Below are 18,458 nucleotides of genomic sequence, written 5' to 3' on the forward strand. Positions count from 1 at the left end.
ACAATCATAATAATAGAATCCTAGAATGGTTTGGGTTGGAAGGGACCTTAAAGCTCATCCAGTTCCCACCCCCTGCCACGGGCAGGGACCCCTTCCACTGGAGCAGCTTGCTCCAAGCCTGTGTCCAACCTGGCCTTAAACACTGCCAGGGATGGGGCAGCCACAGCTTCTCTGGGCACCCTGTGCCAGCGCCTCAGCACCCTCACAGGGAAGAGCTTCTGCCTAAGAGCTCAGCTCAGTCTCCCCTCTGGCAGATTAAAGCCATTCCCCTTGACCTGTCCCTGCAGGCCCCTGTCAAAAGCCCCTCTACAGCTTTCTTTGTAGCCCCCCTTTGTCTCACAGTCTCGAAGGAAAGCAGGATTGCATTTGTTAATGAGCTTAGTGGCATTTCAGAGCTGCTGTTGTGCATGCTGGTTTTTTCCATGCTCACCTCTGCCTGTTTCCATTGTACTGTACCTCTGCTCTGCCCAGCCTGGTGAAGCACTGCAGTAAATAACCTCCTGTGTTCAAGGTTCAGCTGCTTCCCTACTCTAATTGTGCATATTCTTCAAGCTGTTTGTTGTATAGAAATAGCAGCTGTGAGTTCATGTTTGGCAATGTCTGCCGTTCAGGTAGCTTTGCTCCCAGACCAAGCACTGGTGCAACACTGAGCCTGCCTGGCACTGCTGGGGTATGGGGTCTACAGCAAAGGGTCTGCAGGTACATTTTCTTGTATACACAGGGCTTCCAGGTGCTTGTTGAATCAGATTGGCTGGACTTTGGTCACAAGTTTGGCGATCGGTGTGGTCACCAGGAGAAGGTAGAAGATCAGAACGAGCAGTGCCCAGTTTTTCTCCAGTGGCTGGATGCTGTTCATCAGCTTCTGAAGCAATTTCCTTGCCTCTTTGAATTCAACGAAGCTTTCTTGGTAAGAAATATGCATGCAAACATCTCTTTTTTTTCCTTGCCAGATGTGAGCAGAGGTGGAGGGAGGGCCATGATATTTTGCAGTGTGGTAGTTGAAAGAATACATAAATTGGATTCTCTAAAAATGGGAAAATGTTTGAGCAGTGCTGGGGCTCTCTGCTGCATTCCTGACATCCCTTCTCTGTGCGGGTCCAAGCCCTGCCCTTTGGTTGTGATATTTTGACCTGGCTCTGTGTGTGTGATGCTTCTGTGAGCTGCTGGCCATTTCCTCCCCCTCCTGGTGGTGCTGCAGGCTCAGAGCACCCAGCTGGTTTTAGAGGGAGGAAGAATTTATGTTCTTTGGTTTCCCTGAATCCCTTCTTCTTCAGGTCCCTTTCTAGCCCAGATACCATTGGCAGTGCTGTTCTGATTGAAAGCCTGATTTGTGTATCTCAGAGCAATAAAAGTATGAAACATAAACCAGGGAATAATAGCTGGTAATCTCTGTTGTATCAAATAATACAGGTTTGGGTTCCAGAGGGATGGGTATGGTATCAGGGGACTGTTGCTTTCACTTCAATGTAGGTGATTCCTGTTGCTCTCTCCTCTCTGCCCTGCCCTGTGTGGAAGAGAGGACAGCAGCAAAGTCACCAGCCAGGTGTGAAATGTGTGAGCCATCCCAGAGAAGTGGAGGATGTTTGGCCTGTACACAGGAGACACCATTTCCCAAGAGCTCTGACAGTTGTCCCCCTTCTGATGCTGCAGGTGAAACTCGTGCAGCACACGTATTCCTGCCTCTATGGGACCTTCCTTGGGAACAGCCCCTGTGAGCGAGAGATGCACAACATCTACAAGCGTACCTGCTCCGTCTGGTCCCTCCTGCGAGCTGGCAATAAGAACTTCCACAATCTTCTCTACATGCCAGGATCTGAGCAGGTCCATAAAGCTCCTGGCTCAGCTTTCCAGGCCTTTTGCCTGCTGGGCAACAGGGGTAGCATGGGGAGAGGTTGGAGGGGTTTCCTTTTGCATTCATTTCTAATCAGAAGTGGTTGTTGCAGGTGCTGCACCCAGTGTGCCATGTGCGAGCACTGCATGTTTGGACAGCAGTGTATCTCCCAACTTCCTCGCCGCATCCTCTGGGACAGGATGATATGGACATTTATCCACCGCCTGGATCTCAGAGCCAGGAGTTCAGTGGCAGATGTTTGGACAGGTATGAGCATAGAGCTCAAGGCCCAGGTTGCTGCCTACTCACAGTCCATCTTTCCCTCCTTGCTCATTGTAGTTCCTCTGGTTTACTTGTGGTTCTCATCCTTCCCGTGAAGAGCAGGAGCTCTTTAGCATTGTCGCGGCGAGGAACATGTTCCTACTGGACCTAAAAGGGCAAAGGCCACACTATAGAGTTGTGCAGTTCAGCTCATCCTGCTGCTTCACCCCTCCCTGCCCACCCTATGATCTGCAATTAGGAACATTTCCCTTCTCTCCTCTCAGTTTTGACTGAAATGAGGGAAGTTTCAAGGGTTTTGTTGAGATGTTTTTGCATTTTTTTGCACTCTAGATTACCAAAGACAAGATCTATGGACGACCTGCTCTCAGCCTGTGACTCCAGCAGCCCGCTGACCCGCACTTCTAGTGATCCCAACCTGAATAACCACTGTCAGGAAGTCCGGGTGGGCTTGGAAGCCCGGCCCAGCACCACTGAGGGAGCTGAGCTGCACTTGGGTGAAGGCAGTGCGGTAGCTGCAGAACCACGGCAGGTGGAGGAGGAAGAGGAAAACACTGCCCTGCAAGCCAGTAGCGCTTGCAGGAAGCGTGCTGAGCACCAAGAGCACAACAAGGAACTGAACAGCTGGGCTTCAGTGCCAGCAAGCAGTGTCTCTGCAGAGGCTGAAAAGGGAAATGGAACATACACGGAGGAAGTGGACAGCGTGTGTCCAGCTCCAAATTCTTCTGGACAGGAAGATGTTGACAGGGTTTCCACCAGTTCTGGAAAGCAGTTAGAAGCCTGTTTCCAGGAACTAGAAACCTGTCCCCAAGAACCTTTGAAGGCTGCTAGCATGGTGTCCAGTGGAGGAGACCGCCCCAAGAGAAATGCCACATGCCAAGACGCTCCCAGCCAGACATCCCTGGCAGCAAACGCCCCTTGCGTGGACATCCCAGGCCCTGCCCTGACCGTCCCCTGTCCGGATGAAGACAGTAGCAAAGGTGGTGCTGGAAGTAGTGTGCCCTGCGAGGAGCCAGCCCGGCTGGGGAGAGTCCCTCTGGAGCAGTGGTGCAAGCCCATCTCCCAGAGCCAAAGCAGTGAGTTCTCCTTCCTGGGGTCCAACTGGGACAGTTTTCAAGGAATGGTGACATCGCTCCCCAGTGGCGAGCCTGCACCAAAGCACCTCCTCTCCTATGGCTGCTGTAGCAAGAGGGTGAGCAGCAAACCTCTGCGGGTACCAAGCTTGTGCCTCAGCAGCCAGTGGTCTGCCAGAGAAGGTGCAAAGCCCTCAGCCTGCGCTGGCCATAGCATGCATTGTGCAGGCTCTGCAGGGAAGCCCAGCCGTTCATGGCTACCCTGCCACCTGAAACAAGTGTCTGGTCCCAAGCACATGCCGCCAAAATGTCCTTCTCCTGTGCCTCCTCTCTACCTGGATGATGACGGGCTGCCCTTCCCCACGGATGTGATCCAACACCGGCTGCGGCAGATTGAGGCCAGCTACAAGCAGGAGGTGGAGCAGCTGCGCAGGCAAGTGCGAGAGCTGCAGCTGCGCCTGGACATCCGCCATTTCTGCGCCCCCCCAGCCGAACCTCCCATGGACTACGAGGATGACTTTGTGAGTAACTGCTCCCTTCACACTGCCCTCTCTGACCGTGGTTCTTGATCTCTTTCTTCTGGAGTGGGTGGTTCCTGTGTTTCCTCAGTCCTGTTCCTCTCCTGTCCATGCACCGTGTTCTCATGTCACCCAGAAGCACCTCTGCTTCTTGAGGGCCGAGCAATGGCTCCTACATGGTCATGAATGCTTCAGTCCTTTGTATGGGGAGCTGTGGAGCCACCCACACGCCCTCAGCAAGCACCAAGTGGGGCTGGAGCAGGGAATGGCCTTGGCTGTGTGACAGAGGCAGCTGAGGGGGTCTGTGATTCTTTTTGCAGACATGTTTGAAGGAATCGGACAGCAGCGACACTGAGGATTTCTGTTCTGATCATAGTGAGGACTGTTTGTCAGAAGCAAGCTGGGAGCCTGTGGATAAGAAGGAGACTGAGGTACGTGTCCTGGTGCAGCAGCAGTAATGCAGCAAGAGAGGTTGTTTCTTTGTGGCTAAATTTGGCAGCAGAGAGTGATCTGGAAGCAAGGGAGAGAACAGCCACCCTGGTCCTTTAGCACACCCTCTGGTGCTGCTGTGTCTGATAGAAGGCAGCCTGTGGGGTGGGCTCACTCTGGCTGACCTGTTGTGGTCCAAAGCCACATCTCAGCCAGTGCTGAGGTCCTGAGACGTGGCTGTTGTGGAGTTACAAACTGAGAGCTGATGAGGACTGGTGTCTGCCCTAGGTCACGCGGTGGGTTCCAGACCATATGGCCTCACACTGTTTTAACTGCGATTGTGAATTCTGGCTGGCCAAGCGGAGGCACCACTGCAGGTAAACGTTATCCCTGTAGTTCCACTGCTCTTCTCAGCCTCTTCCTCACAGACCTCACTGTCCTGGGTTCAGCTCTAAATTATTTTTCTCCTTCCTAGTAGCTGGTGCAGTGCTATGTTTTCAACTTCAGCCTGAGAACAATGCTAACTAACACACTGATGCTTTTAGTTGGTGCTAAGTAATGCTTACCCTGATCAAGGACTTTTCAGTCTCATGCTCTGCCAGTGGGGAGGGGCACAGGAAGCCAGGAGGAAGCAGACAGGACACCTGACCCAGACTAGCCAAAGGGGTATTCCATACCACAGCACGTCATGCCCAGTATATGAACAGGGGAGAGTTACCCAGAAGGCCCAGATCACTGCTTGGGTTGAGCCTGGGTATTCAGTCGGGGGATGGTGAGCAGTTGTATTCTCTTCCCTTGTTATTTTCCTTATCATTATTATCATTGGTGGTAGCAGCAGTGGTTTGTGTTATACCTTAGTTACTGGACTGCTCTTATCTCAACCCATGGGAGTTACATTCTTTCCATTCTCCTCCCCATCCCTCCAAGAATGGGGAGGAGGGGAAAAAGGAGGCAGTGAGTGAGCAGGTGCGTGGTTCTGAGTTACTGTCAGGGCTCAAACCACGAAACTCACCAAACACCTGCCTGCAATGAATGTTCCCTCCAGCTCCTAAAAGGAATTTTTAAGTTTTTCCTTATTTCCCAGGCCTCATGAATTCCCTGCAGATTTCCTTTCTACATTGTTCCTGTTTCTGTTTTTCCAATCCCTTCAATCCTTCTCCTGGATGGTAATCGTAGAATCATAGAATAGTTACGGTTGGAAAGGACTTTAAGATCACCCAGTTCCAACCCCCCTTCCATAGGCAGGGACACCTCACACTAAACCATGCCACCCAAGGCTCTGTCCATCCTGGCCTTGAACACCACCAGGAATGGAGCATTCACAGCCTCCCTGGGCAACCCATCCCAGTGCCTCACCACCCTCACAGTAAAGAATTTCCTCCTTACGTCCAATCTAAACTTCCCCTGTTTAAGTTTTAACCCCTTACCCCTTGTCCTGTCACTACAGTCCCTAATGAAGAGTCGCTCTCCAGCATCCTTGTAGGCCCGCTGCAGATAGTGGAAGGCTGCTATGAGGTCTCCACACAGCTTTCTGTTCTCCAGGCTGAACAGCCCCAACTTTCTTAGCGCATTAGTCCCTCCTTCGTGCTAGCCAGTTAGCTTGCGCTGCAGACCACAGCGTGTACTTTAAGAAACATGTCGACAAGCCATGAGTAAGGCTGGGATTTCACCCCTGAACTGCATCCTTTGTACTTGGTAAGGTTTTGCTGTGGTGTTCCCAGCTCTCTTTTCACAGGCTGTTTTTGCTCCTTGACAGGAACTGTGGGAACGTGTTTTGTGCTGCTTGCTGCCACCTGAAGTTGCCCATCCCTGATCAGCAGTTATATGACCCTGTCCTCGTTTGTAACTCCTGTTATGACCACATCCAAGTCTCTCGTGCCAGGGAGCTCATGAGCCAACATCTGAAGAAGCCCATCGCCACAGCTTCCAGCTGAATGCCAGCACAAGGGACCTGTCTAAGCCCAACCTTTCCTCTCGGGGGTTTGACTGGTGACTGCCTCCACTGTAATTGTGAAGGCCTTTGATGCAAGGCTTGAACACCAAGCTTGAATGCATTGTCTTCAGCAGTCTTACCATCAGTCTAGAGCAGAGGGGCTCAGATTAGAGAGTATGGTGTTTGTGTCCCCACGCTGGTACCATTGTAGCCTTGACAAGCTAGGGCTAAAGAGGGGATTGCAACCTCTTTCTTCTTGTGGGCTGGAAAGCATTGTTTTCACATTTAGTGCCCGTGCAAAGTACCCCCAAAGCAATAGAAAGGCATGTTTAGAACCAGCTCCCACTGTGAAGGTCAGCTGCTGTGTGAGAAGGAAGAGGGCAGGCTCCAGTGGTGCCATGGGCTGTGGAAGGGCCTCAGGCTGGAGCAGCTCTGTAGATCCTCTTTCCATGAGTGTGATTTGCGATCAGCTCAGTGAACATGACTCATCAGCCATCACCAAGGGATTTTCTCTCGTGCGATGAAGAGAAATTCACTGTGGCTGAAAACGGGCCCAGCAGATCTTGCCCGTTTCCGTGCTCCGCTGGGACTGGTGAATGCACTTGACCTTTGCCCCTGCCCCCAGCACTGCAGGGAGATGGAAGGTTGGCTTTTCACTTCTGCTCTGCCCGTTTGCTTGTCTGCACTCATGTCACAGCCTGGTGCTATCAGGAATGGCACTCTGATCCTCTCCTGGCACAGAAACAGAACTCATGCTCCTCTGTTATTCCTCCTCCCCTTTTCTGCCCTCAGTTCTCCACTTCCTACTGCTCTTTATCCTGAAAACTTGATACCTTGAGGGTACAGGCCATAATGTGTTGTTTTACCTCCTGGAATGTGCTGTCTGGTGTATGTGAGGGTTTCAGTTCAAATGCTGCTATATATTTCTGTGCACTTAATGTAACCCGAAGAAGGGAGAATGAAGCATTGATACCAAAATGGGGATGGGGAAGGACACTGGCTCACACAGACACCGTGCTCTGTGCTTTTCACTTCAGCAGGTACAGCCAAGCTGCAGTGACCAACAGGACCCGTGCATCTGTTCAGTGGTGGAAACTATCTCTCCGACTTACCCCAGTGCTACCTAAAATGCCTCTTGAATTTGACTTGTTTCCTGTACAGTGGTCAATGTTCGGAGTTGCCAACTTGTAACTGCCTCTCTACTTCTTTAAACCAGAGAGCAGGAACCCCAGCTCACTCTGAGGAAAAGGAACTGGGTTCAGAAAGAAAAAAGGTTTAGGAAGAAGGTGGGCTTTGGGTGGGCTTTTAATCCCTAGATCCCTCGGGCAGCACCCGTCCCACCTCCTTTCTAAGGGATCTGTGGTGTTGATGAGGAAGAAGAGTTTCAAAGTGGGGATTTCTCTGCAGAAACGCAGCGGGGTTTTCCAGCTAAACGAAAATGTCCGATAAATCCTGCACCTCAAGAGCTGAGACTTTGTGTGTGTGGGGAGGAGCTGTGAGGAGGTTTGGTTCTACTAACAAGGCAAAGTACTTTATGCTGTTGTGATCTCCCCAGTTCTTTGCTAATGGTTTGTCATCTCTGTGGGAGGGAGTGCAATAACGACCCTTTCCTGCACTTCGATATGTCCGCCTCTGGTTTTGTAAATCCCAATAGTGCAAGCAAAGCTAGCATCATCTGAAGACCCTGTACTTCCTTGGACTCTGCTTCTTTTCCACACTGGGAACAACCAAGATGGCTTTGGGAAGAAAAGGCACCTTGCTTCAGATTCTTCCCCGCCTTCTACCTTGCAGTCATTGCCAGACGTGGGAGAGTGCACGTTGGGCTGGCAGAAGAAACTGGGTTTGCTCCTGTTTTGCACGTGTTGGAATGACTGCATGCGATGGGGAAGCCAGAAACTAGGTACTCCTGGCCCTTCCGTTCAGGCCGTTAGTCCAAACTGCTTTTAGCTCTCGTGAGTTCAGCGTCACAATGTGCTGGCCAAAAACCTCTAAAATCAGTTCCATAGCATTGTGACAAACAAAATGTGCTGTACAACTCAATACAGTCAAAATAAAATCTCTATATTAGTGCTGCTGTGTTTGGGACCCATTCTTTTGTTTGCCCTGAGTTCTTCTCATGGTGTTCCCCAGGCTGCTGGCACTTGCTGCCTCTCCCCTGGATGAAGGTACTCTAGGGGTTTAATATTCCATGTCACAAATCAGAGTGAAGGGTAGGACACGCGGCTGCCTGGGGCACCAGCCTCTTCCAGCCTTTCATGTAATGACCCAAAAAGGGATTTTTCTTTTCCAGGGAAGGACTCGGACAGCTTGCACCAGCTCTTCACCACCACGTTTATACCAGATTTTGTCTGGTACTTCTACGGTTGTGTTCTCCTCTGCAGAAAGACAAATGGGGACCGTCATGCTTAGCTTGATGTGCCAAGGGAGATGCTGGGAAGTTACAGTTTGTGGTTGAGCTGGAAGGAATCTTCTAGAAAGCCTGTAATGAATTGAAAGCACCCAGAGAGCTTGTAATTAAGCAGATGCTCTGGTAAACTACTGCTACAGTTCAGGTCAGTGCTCATGTTAGACAGGTGCTACGGAAACCTCACAGCAGCCTTCCAAACACTCGAACGGGCCGACAAGAAACCTGCATCGTCCTTTAAACAAGAGCCTGCAGGGCCAGGCCAAGGGGAATGGCTTGAACCTGCCAGAGACCGAGCTGAGCTCTGAGGCAGAAGCTCTTCCCTGTGAGGGTGCTGAGGCGCTGGCATAGGGTGCCCAGAGCAGCTGTGGCTGCCCCGTCCCTGGCAGTGCCCAAGGCCGGGTTGGACACGGGCTCGGAGCACCCGCTCCAGCGGAAGGTGCGGGTGGGGCTGCCCCGGGGGTTCCCCCTCAGCCCCGGGCCCGGCCGGGGCCGCGCTGCAGGCGGGCGGTGCGGCGGGAGGGGGAGCCCGAGGCCCGGTCCGCGGCGGCTCCACCCTCGCTGCGTGTCCCAGGTAGGAGAGCGCGGCCGCCACCGCCCCGCGGGCCCCGCCGCCCCGCCCCGCCCCGCGCTCGGCTGAGGAGCGGCCTCCGCGGAGCCGGTGTCCGGCGGCCGCAGCCCCCGCCGGGCCCGCAGCCCGCCCCCGCCGCCGCTCCCGGCCCTGTCCTGCCCGCTCCGGCCCGGCCCGGCCCGGCCGCCGTCCTCCGCCGTGCGCCCGGCGCCGGCAGCCGCGCTCCGCGGCGGGAGCAGCCCCCGGCGCGCTGCAGGAGCCTTCCCGAGCCGCTCCGGCTCCGTCCCCGGCTCGGCGGCTGCCTGCGGACACGTCGCCTCCAGCCGGGCCGGCCCCGGAGCTCGCTGTCGGCAGCAGCGTTCTCCTTGGGTCTCGCTGGAGCCGCTCTCGGGCTGCGGAGCTCCAGTCGCACCTCCCTACCTGCCTGCTGCCGGCCGGCCGGCCGACGGGAACCAGCCCTCGCTCTGCGTTCAGTGGAAATACCACAGCTTTTAGTTTCTCTCTGTGAATTTAAGGCTATCTCCAGAGCTCTTCTCAACCCACTGCAAACCGCGTTTGCCCAGGCTTTACAGCAGCGCTTCCCGGCCCCGGCTGGCCTCCAGCCGGCAGCAGCCCAACAGGTTGGCGGAGCTTTTCTCTTTCCTTTTTCTTTCCAATCCCTTTTTGCTCCCCGTTGCAGCAATCGCTGTAACTTTGCTTTAACTGACAGCCTCCTCTGCCCGAGTCGTCCCAGCTATGAAGTCTCCTCCTCTAGTTTATTTGTCTGCATGAACTCAGTTAATCGCTGGCGAGTTTTGGGTTTTAGCGCTAATGCGGTCAGTGACTGTATCGAGGGCAATTCGAGCCTGTGTTTCTGTTGCTTCAACAAACAGCGCTATTCGTGAATCCGGAATCGTGGCAGTGCTTAATGATCGCGACCGGCGGTAATCAGCGATGCAGCCGAGCCGCCCCCAGCCCCTCTGATCTCGGAGCTCTGGCTGGATCCCAGCGGCGGTTTTGTGCCACCCGTCTGAACGCAACCGAAAACGTCGGCGTAGCCGCCCGCGGGATTGCCACGGAGAAACCGCTGCGGGGATGGGCGTGTGCGCGGCAACAGGAGGGGCCCCCACATGTTGGAGAGGTGGCGATAAAGCGGTGGAGCGGATACAGCGATTTCGGAGTCGGCGAAAAGGTAAAAGGGGAAAGGTAAAGGAATAGCTTGTGCAGTGCTGGGGCTTCTTTTCTTGCACGCAAAAGACAATCAAATGGTCCCCTCCCCCCGAAACAACTGTCGATGGAGCATCTCTTGCTCTGGAATCGGGAAAAGAAGTGTTGAAAACTTGGCTGGCTCCTGAAGAAGAAAACGGAGGAAGCTTGAGGGCACGAGCTGGTGACCTCACAAGTGAAACAACCAGCTGAGAATGCTGCAACCCGAGCCAGGTTTTCAGCAGGAACAATTGGATGTGGGGAGACGAGTGCCGCCATCGGGGTCAGCGGAACAGATCCGGCAAGGAATCCACTGTGCAGGGCCCGCAGTGTGGGCTGGAGGTACCCAGCACCGTGATGGTAGTGAGGAACTGGAGGAAGGTTGTAGTTGTGATCTTGCCCACTGTAACCACAACAGTGGAGTGAAACAACCGTTTTAGGACTGCGCAGTGCCCAGCCGGGGCTGGTGGGGATTGGCACCCTGCTGCCTGCCTGAGCTGTGGTACAGCCTCCCATCATCAGTAAAGTCAGCTGGGTTAAGGGTGCCTTTTACCATGTTTTGGCCCAGAAACCCTTACCATGATGTGGGGTTCAGAGAAGCTTGTGACTGTAGGGATGACCCAGAGGTGACCGTCTCCCTCTCCCTGGTCTTTCCCAGCACGTTTGTGCACCTTTGCCTGCAAACTGTCACTGCTGGAAGCAGAGGCAAAGTGGAGGAAAACAAGTGAAATACAAAGAAATAGTAACGATAGTACGAACAAGGATTGTTCAAGCCCACAGGTGTAGCTCAACAGTGGGAGCAAGGACCCGCAAGTGCAGTGCTGGGAAGTGCCCCTGAGCCATGCCCTGAGCTTCCCGGCTCTGCTTCACTTGGTCTCCTTCACCTGCTCCCTGCCCTGGAAGAATGAGGACGTGGTGGGCACCGTGCTGCAGGAACAGGGTTCAGCCTTCAGGTGTGTCTGGCATGGGGGCGATGCTGGGCAGCGTCCCAGCTGCCAGGGCCGCTCTGGCACCCGCGGCCCCTCAGGCAGCTTGGTGTCTGCACGCACTGGTCCCTGCCTGTGCCCTGTCCTGACAGTGTGCTGGTGCCTGGCAACGTGCCCCCTTCCCCAGAGCAACCGGGTGTCCCCTCGCTGTGATAGTCTCTACCACCTGCAATTGGTGGTAGAACTCCTTCAGGCACTGCGAGAAGCCCCTGGCCCTGCCAGCTTCACACAGGGTGAAGATGGTCTGCAGGAATTTCATCTCGGCATCCTGCTGGCCAGCCTCCTTGACACCAGTGGATGAACAATTGTATTGCACATCGCTTTTGTTTTCTGTCCCCCTAACCTTCCTGTGTGCTCCTCTCGGATCTCCCTGAGCCATTCCTCATGGATGCCGCTGTCCACCCCACTGTGGTGGGGACGGTGTGGCCAGGTGGGGGCCAGACCCACTGCTCCTCACTCCCTCAGCCCAGTGGAGTGGCGGTCCTCTCACACAGGCCTCCTGGTGCCTCACCACCCCAGGGCTCCCATTCTGCCTGCCGCCAGTGCCCACGTTCCACCCTAGGTTTTCCTTGGTTCCCTTCCATGTGGAGGGATGGAGTTTTAGGCGGCTAAGAAAGGGCAGGTTGGCATGTCGGTGGGACTTATCTAGTGCTCACCACGTGTAGGTGATGCCCAGCAAGAGCTTTCTGTCCTGGCACAGTTGTTGTGGGAGGAGGCATTGCGTGTTTTGATTTTGGCGGTTGGGCTCTTCTACGCACGCTCTCCAGGATACAGTTCCCAAAGTTCAGCTCACAGCCCTGGCTGTGGTAAGCACACGGACAGGGGCAGGAGGCGGGCGGGTGGCAGTAAAGCACAGTGTCATTGCAGAAGAACATGCCTCTTGGGCTCTTGGTTCTGGGAAGCTCCATTAGATGCAGTCACTGGCACATCCTGCTCCTTCTGGAGCTTCCTTGCAAAACCACAACTCGCGCTACGTTTTGGCAATAGGATCCCAGAAGGGACAGAAGGGACAGAAGTGACTTGCGCCCTCCTGTTTCAGCTCTGACACAAGCTTTGGAGGAATGAAAAGCATCTCCTCTATTAAATCAAGGGAAAAGTGTACAAGGGGTGGGCTGGGGCATCCCCAGCTCTCGGGGAGCAAGCACTACTTCCTCTTGCTTTTCTTCTTCCTTTCAATCAGCCGCAGCCCTTGCTTCTTGATGTCTTCTCTGCTGAGGACAAGGCCGCTCTGGTTGTCCCCAAAATCAGAATCGTCTGCAAGAGAGAGCAGAGGAGCGGGCTGGGGAGGGTCTGCGGGGCTGCCTCTGCTGTGCCTGTGTCCCCAGGAGGAGCCGGCACAGTTTGGAGGGCTGCTGGCATCGTGGAGAGCCCTCAGGACAGGCACTGCCGATTGGCTGTGCCACACCAGCAGCCCAGGGGGACCTGCAGGACCTGCTGGGGCCTCTCTCGACCCTGCTGGGGCTTCCCACAAAGGCCTGGGTCCTGCTGTGTTAAGCAAAGGTGGTAAGGGACCAGAAGCTCCCACAGGAGGAGGCCACTGGCAGAGCCAAGCACTGCCTGTGAAGAATATTCGCAGCCCAGTGATTTTGAAGACGACGAGGGTCTCCCCGCTTGCCCCACAGCATCCCTCCTTGCTCCTGTGGTGGTTCTACGCTCCCCAGCCCACCGCCTGCCTTCGCTCTCCCACATCCACACATAAAAGCAGCACCATGCTCAAAGCCCTGGAGACAGCCGAGGTCAGCCCCAGCGCCTGGAGCAACTCCTGGGTTGGGCTCTGCTGGGACACTGGGAGGTGGGCAAGGATGCCCAGAAATGCCTGGCGCAGTTGCTGTGGGATGTGTCCCCTTTCCTACCTTGGACCCTCATGCACACGTCCTCCAAGGAAACCTTCTGGTTCTGTGGCTCGTTCATGAGGGTTTTCTCCAGCAGCTGCCTGACCTTCACAAAAGTCTGTGAAAGAGACGCTGTGTTCATAGCTGAAGGGGAGGCGGGTGTTCCAGCCAAAGGGGTGCCCAAGCTCCATGTGCCCCTGGTAGGGAACAGCCCACAGAGCCCAGGGCCACTGGGGCCTGAGCTGCTTCGTGGCTCCTCCCTCGAGCACCTCCATCCTCCAGCTGGGAGGATGGCTTGGGCTGGGCCACCCGGGAAAGCCTGTGTGGGTCCCCAGGGACCGCAGCAGGGATGGAGCCCCCGGGCACCTCATCATCCTCGCTGTGGCTGCAGGGGGGCAGGTGAGCCACCCGCTGCACCAGGTACTGCAGCTTCTGCTCACACTGCTGGAGCTTCTCGTGCGCTCCCACGGCCTTGACAGAATGCTCCTGGAGTCAAGAGAGAGAACAGCCTCGGTGGGGAAAGCGAGCCCCTCGGGGTGATGGCTGCTGCACCGAGCGTCACCACACGGTGCCGTTGCAGCACCGAGCAGAGCCTGGGCTGTGCTCAGCCCGGCCCTGTGCGGGTACCTGGCCAGGCACGGTGATGCCCCGCAGACGGCCCCAGAGGCTGTCGAGTCCGTTTGCAAACTCCAGCAGCGTCTCCTGGCTCCTCAGCAGCTGCGCTCGCCTCTCTGCCAGCCGAGCCTCCTCCCACTGCAGCCTCGTCCTCAGCTCCTCCTCCAGCCCCCTGGAGCCAAGCACGGTCACATCCATCCAAGTGCACAGGGCTGCAGACGCCCCAGAGCTCTTGCAAAAGCTGCTGCCCACGTTCTCCCCTGCCCCAAGCGCAGAGCAGAGGTGCTGCCTGCAGCTCAACCCCGTGCTGCTGCTGGGCCCACTTCCCGTGCCAGGCAAGGAGCAAGGCTCCTCTTTGGGTGCTCTGCCAGCGCCAGAGCTGGGGCAGCACTCTGCTCAGAAACCCTCCCAGTGCGGGAGGGGTGGGCAGCCGCAGGGTGACAAAGGAAGGGGTGCCCTGTTGGGACACCTGCCATGCACATGCCCCCCTGCCCCCAGGGCTGGTGGCCCCTTTGGCATGGCTGTCCGGAGCCCAGCAGCACCTGCTTGTGTCTGCGGGCTGGCGAAACTTCAGCTCATCCCGCTGCATCTCCAGCTCCTTCAGTGCCTTCTTCAGCTCCTGCTGCTTCTCCTGGCGCCCTCTGAGGTACTGTTCGAGTGCCGCCAGGGACTTCTGCTGTGCCAGGAGCCTGCCGGGGACGTCCTGGCCGGGGGAGAGCACATGGACTCAGCCCAGGCCACTCCTGCAGGGTACAGGATCTGGGCCGCGGTGCTGGGGAGGTTTCTGCCCCAGGAACCACAGAACCGCTGCAAGTTCGTGTCGTGGAGCACAGCAGTTCCGTCCTGCCTGCACAAGAGGGGCCCTGGGGGGCTCTGGGGACAGAGGAGGGCAGATAACCCTGCAATGGACCAAGGTGAGCAGACAAGGCTCAGCTCCCTGGGGCTGGAGCAGCCCCAGCTTCTACCAGAGATGGGTTTTCAGCTCACCCAGAGGCAGGAGCACTGCACCGCAGCCTTGGCCTTCTCCATCTTCTCCGTCAGCCAGGCGTCACGCTCCAGCCGGGACTTGGTGGCCTCCGGTTTGGCAGCTGGGGTGGAAAGGTTGTGGCAGGGAAGGATGCCTGCGGCTGCGCCCGCATCCCCCCCTGCACCCTGACAGGCACTCACCCACCAGCGGGTCCTGGTCGGGCAGGCTCAGCAAGTCCCTGGCGACGTCATGCCTGGCTTGCTGCAAGGATGTTCATCGTCAACCCTGAGCTGCTGGCACCCTGGGGGAGCTGGCCCTGCAGCCCCTCGCCCACGGGAGGCTGGGCACCGATGCCCGCCCTGTGCCTGCAACCCTGCCTGGGCCAGGTCCCCCCAGCTCACCGCTTTCAGAAGCCTTTCTTCTGCTTCCTTGAGCCAGCGTCTGTCTACGCGCACTTTCCGAGCAGCCAGGGTGCGGGCCCTGAGCTCTCTCTCGGCACGGAACTGGGCTTCCATCCTGGCCTTGTGCTCCTGGAGCAGAGCAGAGCAGAGCAGAAAAGAAGTGGCTCCCAAAGCTACAATGGACCTCTGTGGGCTTCTAACATGGGCATGGCCAGCACCAAAAATGCCACCCCCTACCCCGAGTAAACAGCCCCGGGAGGAAACTGAGCAAGGGCAGCTAGAGAATGGAGAATGCCACCTTCCCCATGGCCAGTGCTTCAGGCAGCTGTCCCCAGCTCAGGGCAGCCTGGCCCAAGAGCCAGACATGGGAGGAGCTCGGGAGGCATCTGGGCACTGTGGGGAAGCCAAGCTCAGTCTTGCTTTTCCTCGAAGGAAGACTCAGCAGCCTGGGCACCTGGTGCCACCTGTGGGCTCTGCAGGGCAGGAAAGCACCCTGAGGTGCGCTGGACCCTCTCACCTTGGCTACACGAGCAGCTCTGAGACCATGCGAGGCCCTGAGCTCCATGTCTTCCACCTCCCCGTGCTGCAGCTCGGCCATCTCACTCAGCACGTCCAGGTGCAGGGGCAGGTGGGCCAGCTCCTGGGACACGGGGAGCCACAGCCCACTGAGTCCCAGGGGTGCCCTGTGCTGGGACAGAAGATGGGGGGGAGCAGGAGGAGCTCCTGCAGGAGGGTGTCCCACCAGCACAGCCCCTTGGGCACTTCAGGGCCTTTGCAGGGGGAGCGGCTGAGACCACGGCGCAGTGAGGATGAGCTCACCTTCCTCAGGGCATCCCGCACCGCCACGTACAGGGCAGTCACCTTCTGCCCAGCGTGGACTTTTGTCTGCGTCTTCTCAATGCTGCTCTCCAGCGTACGAACCACCTGGGGCAGAGATGGTTGGGGACAAGGGGTGAGCCCGTGTGCTGAGACCGGCGCCCACCCAGGGCTGCAGGCTTGACTGAACCCCCCCACGGGTGCTGCCACCCCAGCAAGGGGCCCTGGGACCTGTGCCTGGTGCTGCTTCTCGTCCATCCGCACATCCTGCAGCTGCTGCAGCCGCCTCTGCAGCTGCTCCTTGGCCCGGCTCCGCTGCTTCACCTGGTACAGCAGCATGTTGCACGTGTTCACCCGGCCATAGATTTCGGCCCGCAGCTTCTCCTGGGCCACCTGCATGGGATGTGAGCATTTGCCAGGCTGGAGGCAGGGCTCGCTGGGCACCCACGGGAGAAGGGGTCCTGCCTGCAAAACTCTTTGTAAGGCAGAGCTGGTGATGCTGGCACCTGGTCACTCCCTTGGCGGGACAGGAGCTCTGCTGGGGCAAAGGTCCCGCTCAGGGAGCTAACGGAGGACACTGATGGGTCCTGCAGTGCAAAGGGTTCCACGGGACCACTCATGAACACCCCGTGTCTCACTGCACCAGCCCTGTGGGGCTGTCCTGGTGCTGGCACCAGGTCCCTACAACCAGTCCTTCTGAGCATCCCCTGAACCCCAGCCCGCTGCGAGCAGCCTGCGCCCGCTGGACTCTGCTATTACCTCCACCGTCTTACTGGCCAAAGCATTGCCCAAGGGCTGCTCTGCTCCGCAAGCCTCAGAGAGGGTGAGCTCATGCTGTGGGCAGAAGAACAGAGAGCACATCAGTGCCAGCCTGGGGATGGTCCCAGCCTCCTGCTCTCCTGCTGCCCTGCTCTTCCTGCTCCCGGAGAGGACCAGTGGAGAAGCTGGCTCTGCAGCTCTGCAGATCCACAGCCACGGAGGCAGCAAATGGGACCTGCTGGTACCTTCCGCACACGGCCCAGGACATGGGTATCCTCCTGCACCGCCTCTCGCAGCTGGGGCAGCAGCTCCCGGTTCTGATTTAACTTTTCTTCCTCTGGCTTGGAGTAAAACGTCCTCGCTAGCCCTGCAGGACATTGAGGAGCTGTTGGTACTGTGCAGGATGATGCGGGGACCAAAAGCCCCCTGCTTGGCCCAGTCCATAATGCAAAGCCAGCGGGGCAGCACCTTGCAGGGCTATGCTGGCCCGCATCTCACGCATGCGCTTGCTGAGGTTTGGCTTCTGGCCCAGCATGATGCTGCTCCTGCTGCCTTGGCTCTCCAGCCCCACTGCGTACGTAGCAGCCACTGCAGCTCTACTGCCCGCTGCAACGCTCACAGAGCTGTGGCCAAGCCAATGGAGCCTTGCGACCTATGTGCTCATAATTGTCACAGGGCTGTAACCACAACACGGAGCTGAGCTCCCTGCGCCCTGGCAACTGTTGCTGGGCTGTAACCACAGCAACGGAGCAAGAGCAGCCTGCTGCTGCCCAGACATGTCCCTTTGGAAATGTCAGTTAACCGGTCAGGAAACAGCCACGCAGGGAGTTGTGCTCATGTTGACATGTGCAAGAACCAACCAGCTCTCCGTACTGGTATTTATTTTGACGCTCACCGTGTGCTCTTGCTCACCTACAAACGGGACAAGAAACGCAAGCACATGCAGCTGTTTGTTGGTCAATAGCATCAAGTTCCCGCCACCAGAGAGTTGCAGAAAAAGACTTTTAGGGAAATGGCCTTCGCAGCACCAAGCTCGTACATCAGCTGAGATCAAGTTTCTGTAACGCGGGATCTTTAGCCTGCAGCCATCCTGTTGTGCTAAGGGGATTGAACATTGAAAACAAAGAAATATGGGATTGTCAAATACCCTCTGAGGCTCTCACTCAGCATCTGCTTTGCAGATTTATAAATGGCGTGTTAGTGCTAGTAGCCAGTGACAAGCTAAATACCAACGTGATCATCTCTCCAGTGCTTCATCAAGCCTGCATGAAGAGATGGCCATTTGAAAGACAAGCAGGGGAGGGTTTGTACACCCAAGGAATCTCCCCAGTCTGGCCATGCATGCAGAGATCTCCACATTGAGGCCGTGTCCACGTGCCAAATACAGGAATTATGCCCCTAAACGTTCCTAGGCAAAATTTAAACACATAGATTAGCCTGGGGGCAAGAGAAAGCATTTTAAATCGGATAAAGTGGTTCGTGAATCTCCATTTCACTTTCCCTCAGTAAAACTCAGTCTCGACAACGGCAGGGCCTTCCAAAGTGTTACTAAAGACATTTCACCCAACCTTGCACAGCCAACAGCCCGCAGACTGCTGCAGCAGTGAGCTTCCAAGAGGAAGCCTCTAAGGACTGAGTCCCGCAGGCCCTCTGCACCTGACGTGTTGTCATGGTTTAAGCCCAGCCGGTAATTCAGTACCACGCAGCCGTTCGCTCACTGCTCCCGCTCCCGGAGGGATGGGGAGGAGAATCAAAAGAATGCAACTCCCACGGGTTGAGATGAGAGCAGTCCAGTAACTAAGGTATAACACAAACCACTGCTGCTACCACCAATGATAATAATGATAAGGGAAATAACA

The 18,458-nt window shown here is 56.4% G+C and overlaps 2 protein-coding genes and 1 long non-coding RNA gene across 7 annotated transcripts in view; 2 read left to right on the top strand and 1 right to left on the bottom strand.

The window, feature by feature from the left end:
* MTMR4 (myotubularin related protein 4) overlaps positions 1-8,133 on the top strand; it is a 58,260-nt gene extending 50,127 nt beyond the window's left edge. For 4 of the 5 annotated variants that reach the window (XM_065694247.1, XM_065694249.1, XM_065694248.1 and 1 more), the window contains 7 exons: positions 722-907; positions 1,651-1,821; positions 1,944-2,098; positions 2,444-3,704; positions 4,022-4,132; positions 4,419-4,507; positions 5,887-7,191. In XM_065694247.1, the coding sequence (XP_065550319.1) occupies positions 722-907; positions 1,651-1,821; positions 1,944-2,098; positions 2,444-3,704; positions 4,022-4,132; positions 4,419-4,507; positions 5,887-6,064 (2,151 nt within the window). In that variant the 3' untranslated portion in view covers positions 6,065-7,191. Of the gene's footprint in view, positions 1-721; positions 908-1,650; positions 1,822-1,943; positions 2,099-2,443; positions 3,705-4,021; positions 4,133-4,418; positions 4,508-5,886 lie in introns of all 5 variants that reach the window. The other variant, XM_065694246.1, reaches the window with a different exon arrangement.
* Positions 8,134-9,235: 1,102 nt separating this feature from the next.
* Positions 9,236-12,224, top strand: LOC136022090 (uncharacterized). Its single transcript, XR_010616012.1, has 2 exons — positions 9,236-11,176; positions 11,337-12,224. It is a non-coding gene; the product is annotated as an uncharacterized LOC136022090 (long non-coding RNA).
* A 129-nt stretch (positions 12,225-12,353) lies between these two features.
* On the bottom strand, positions 12,354-16,701 carry LOC136022097 (coiled-coil domain-containing protein 183-like). The gene is made up of 12 exons (XM_065695029.1): positions 16,600-16,701; positions 16,072-16,233; positions 15,844-15,948; positions 15,542-15,664; positions 15,025-15,153; positions 14,824-14,884; positions 14,644-14,744; positions 14,130-14,359; positions 13,669-13,828; positions 13,408-13,527; positions 13,063-13,159; positions 12,354-12,463 (listed from the first exon to the last, which is right to left on the bottom strand). The coding sequence occupies exons 1-12, from the start codon at positions 16,699-16,701 to the stop codon at positions 12,354-12,356; spliced, it is 1,500 nt and encodes a 499-aa protein (XP_065551101.1).
* Between the last annotated feature and the right edge of the window lie 1,757 nt (positions 16,702-18,458).

The sequence above is a fragment of the Lathamus discolor genome, chromosome 14, assembly GCF_037157495.1.
Source record: "Lathamus discolor isolate bLatDis1 chromosome 14, bLatDis1.hap1, whole genome shotgun sequence".
Lineage (NCBI taxonomy): Eukaryota > Metazoa > Chordata > Aves > Psittaciformes > Psittacidae > Lathamus > Lathamus discolor.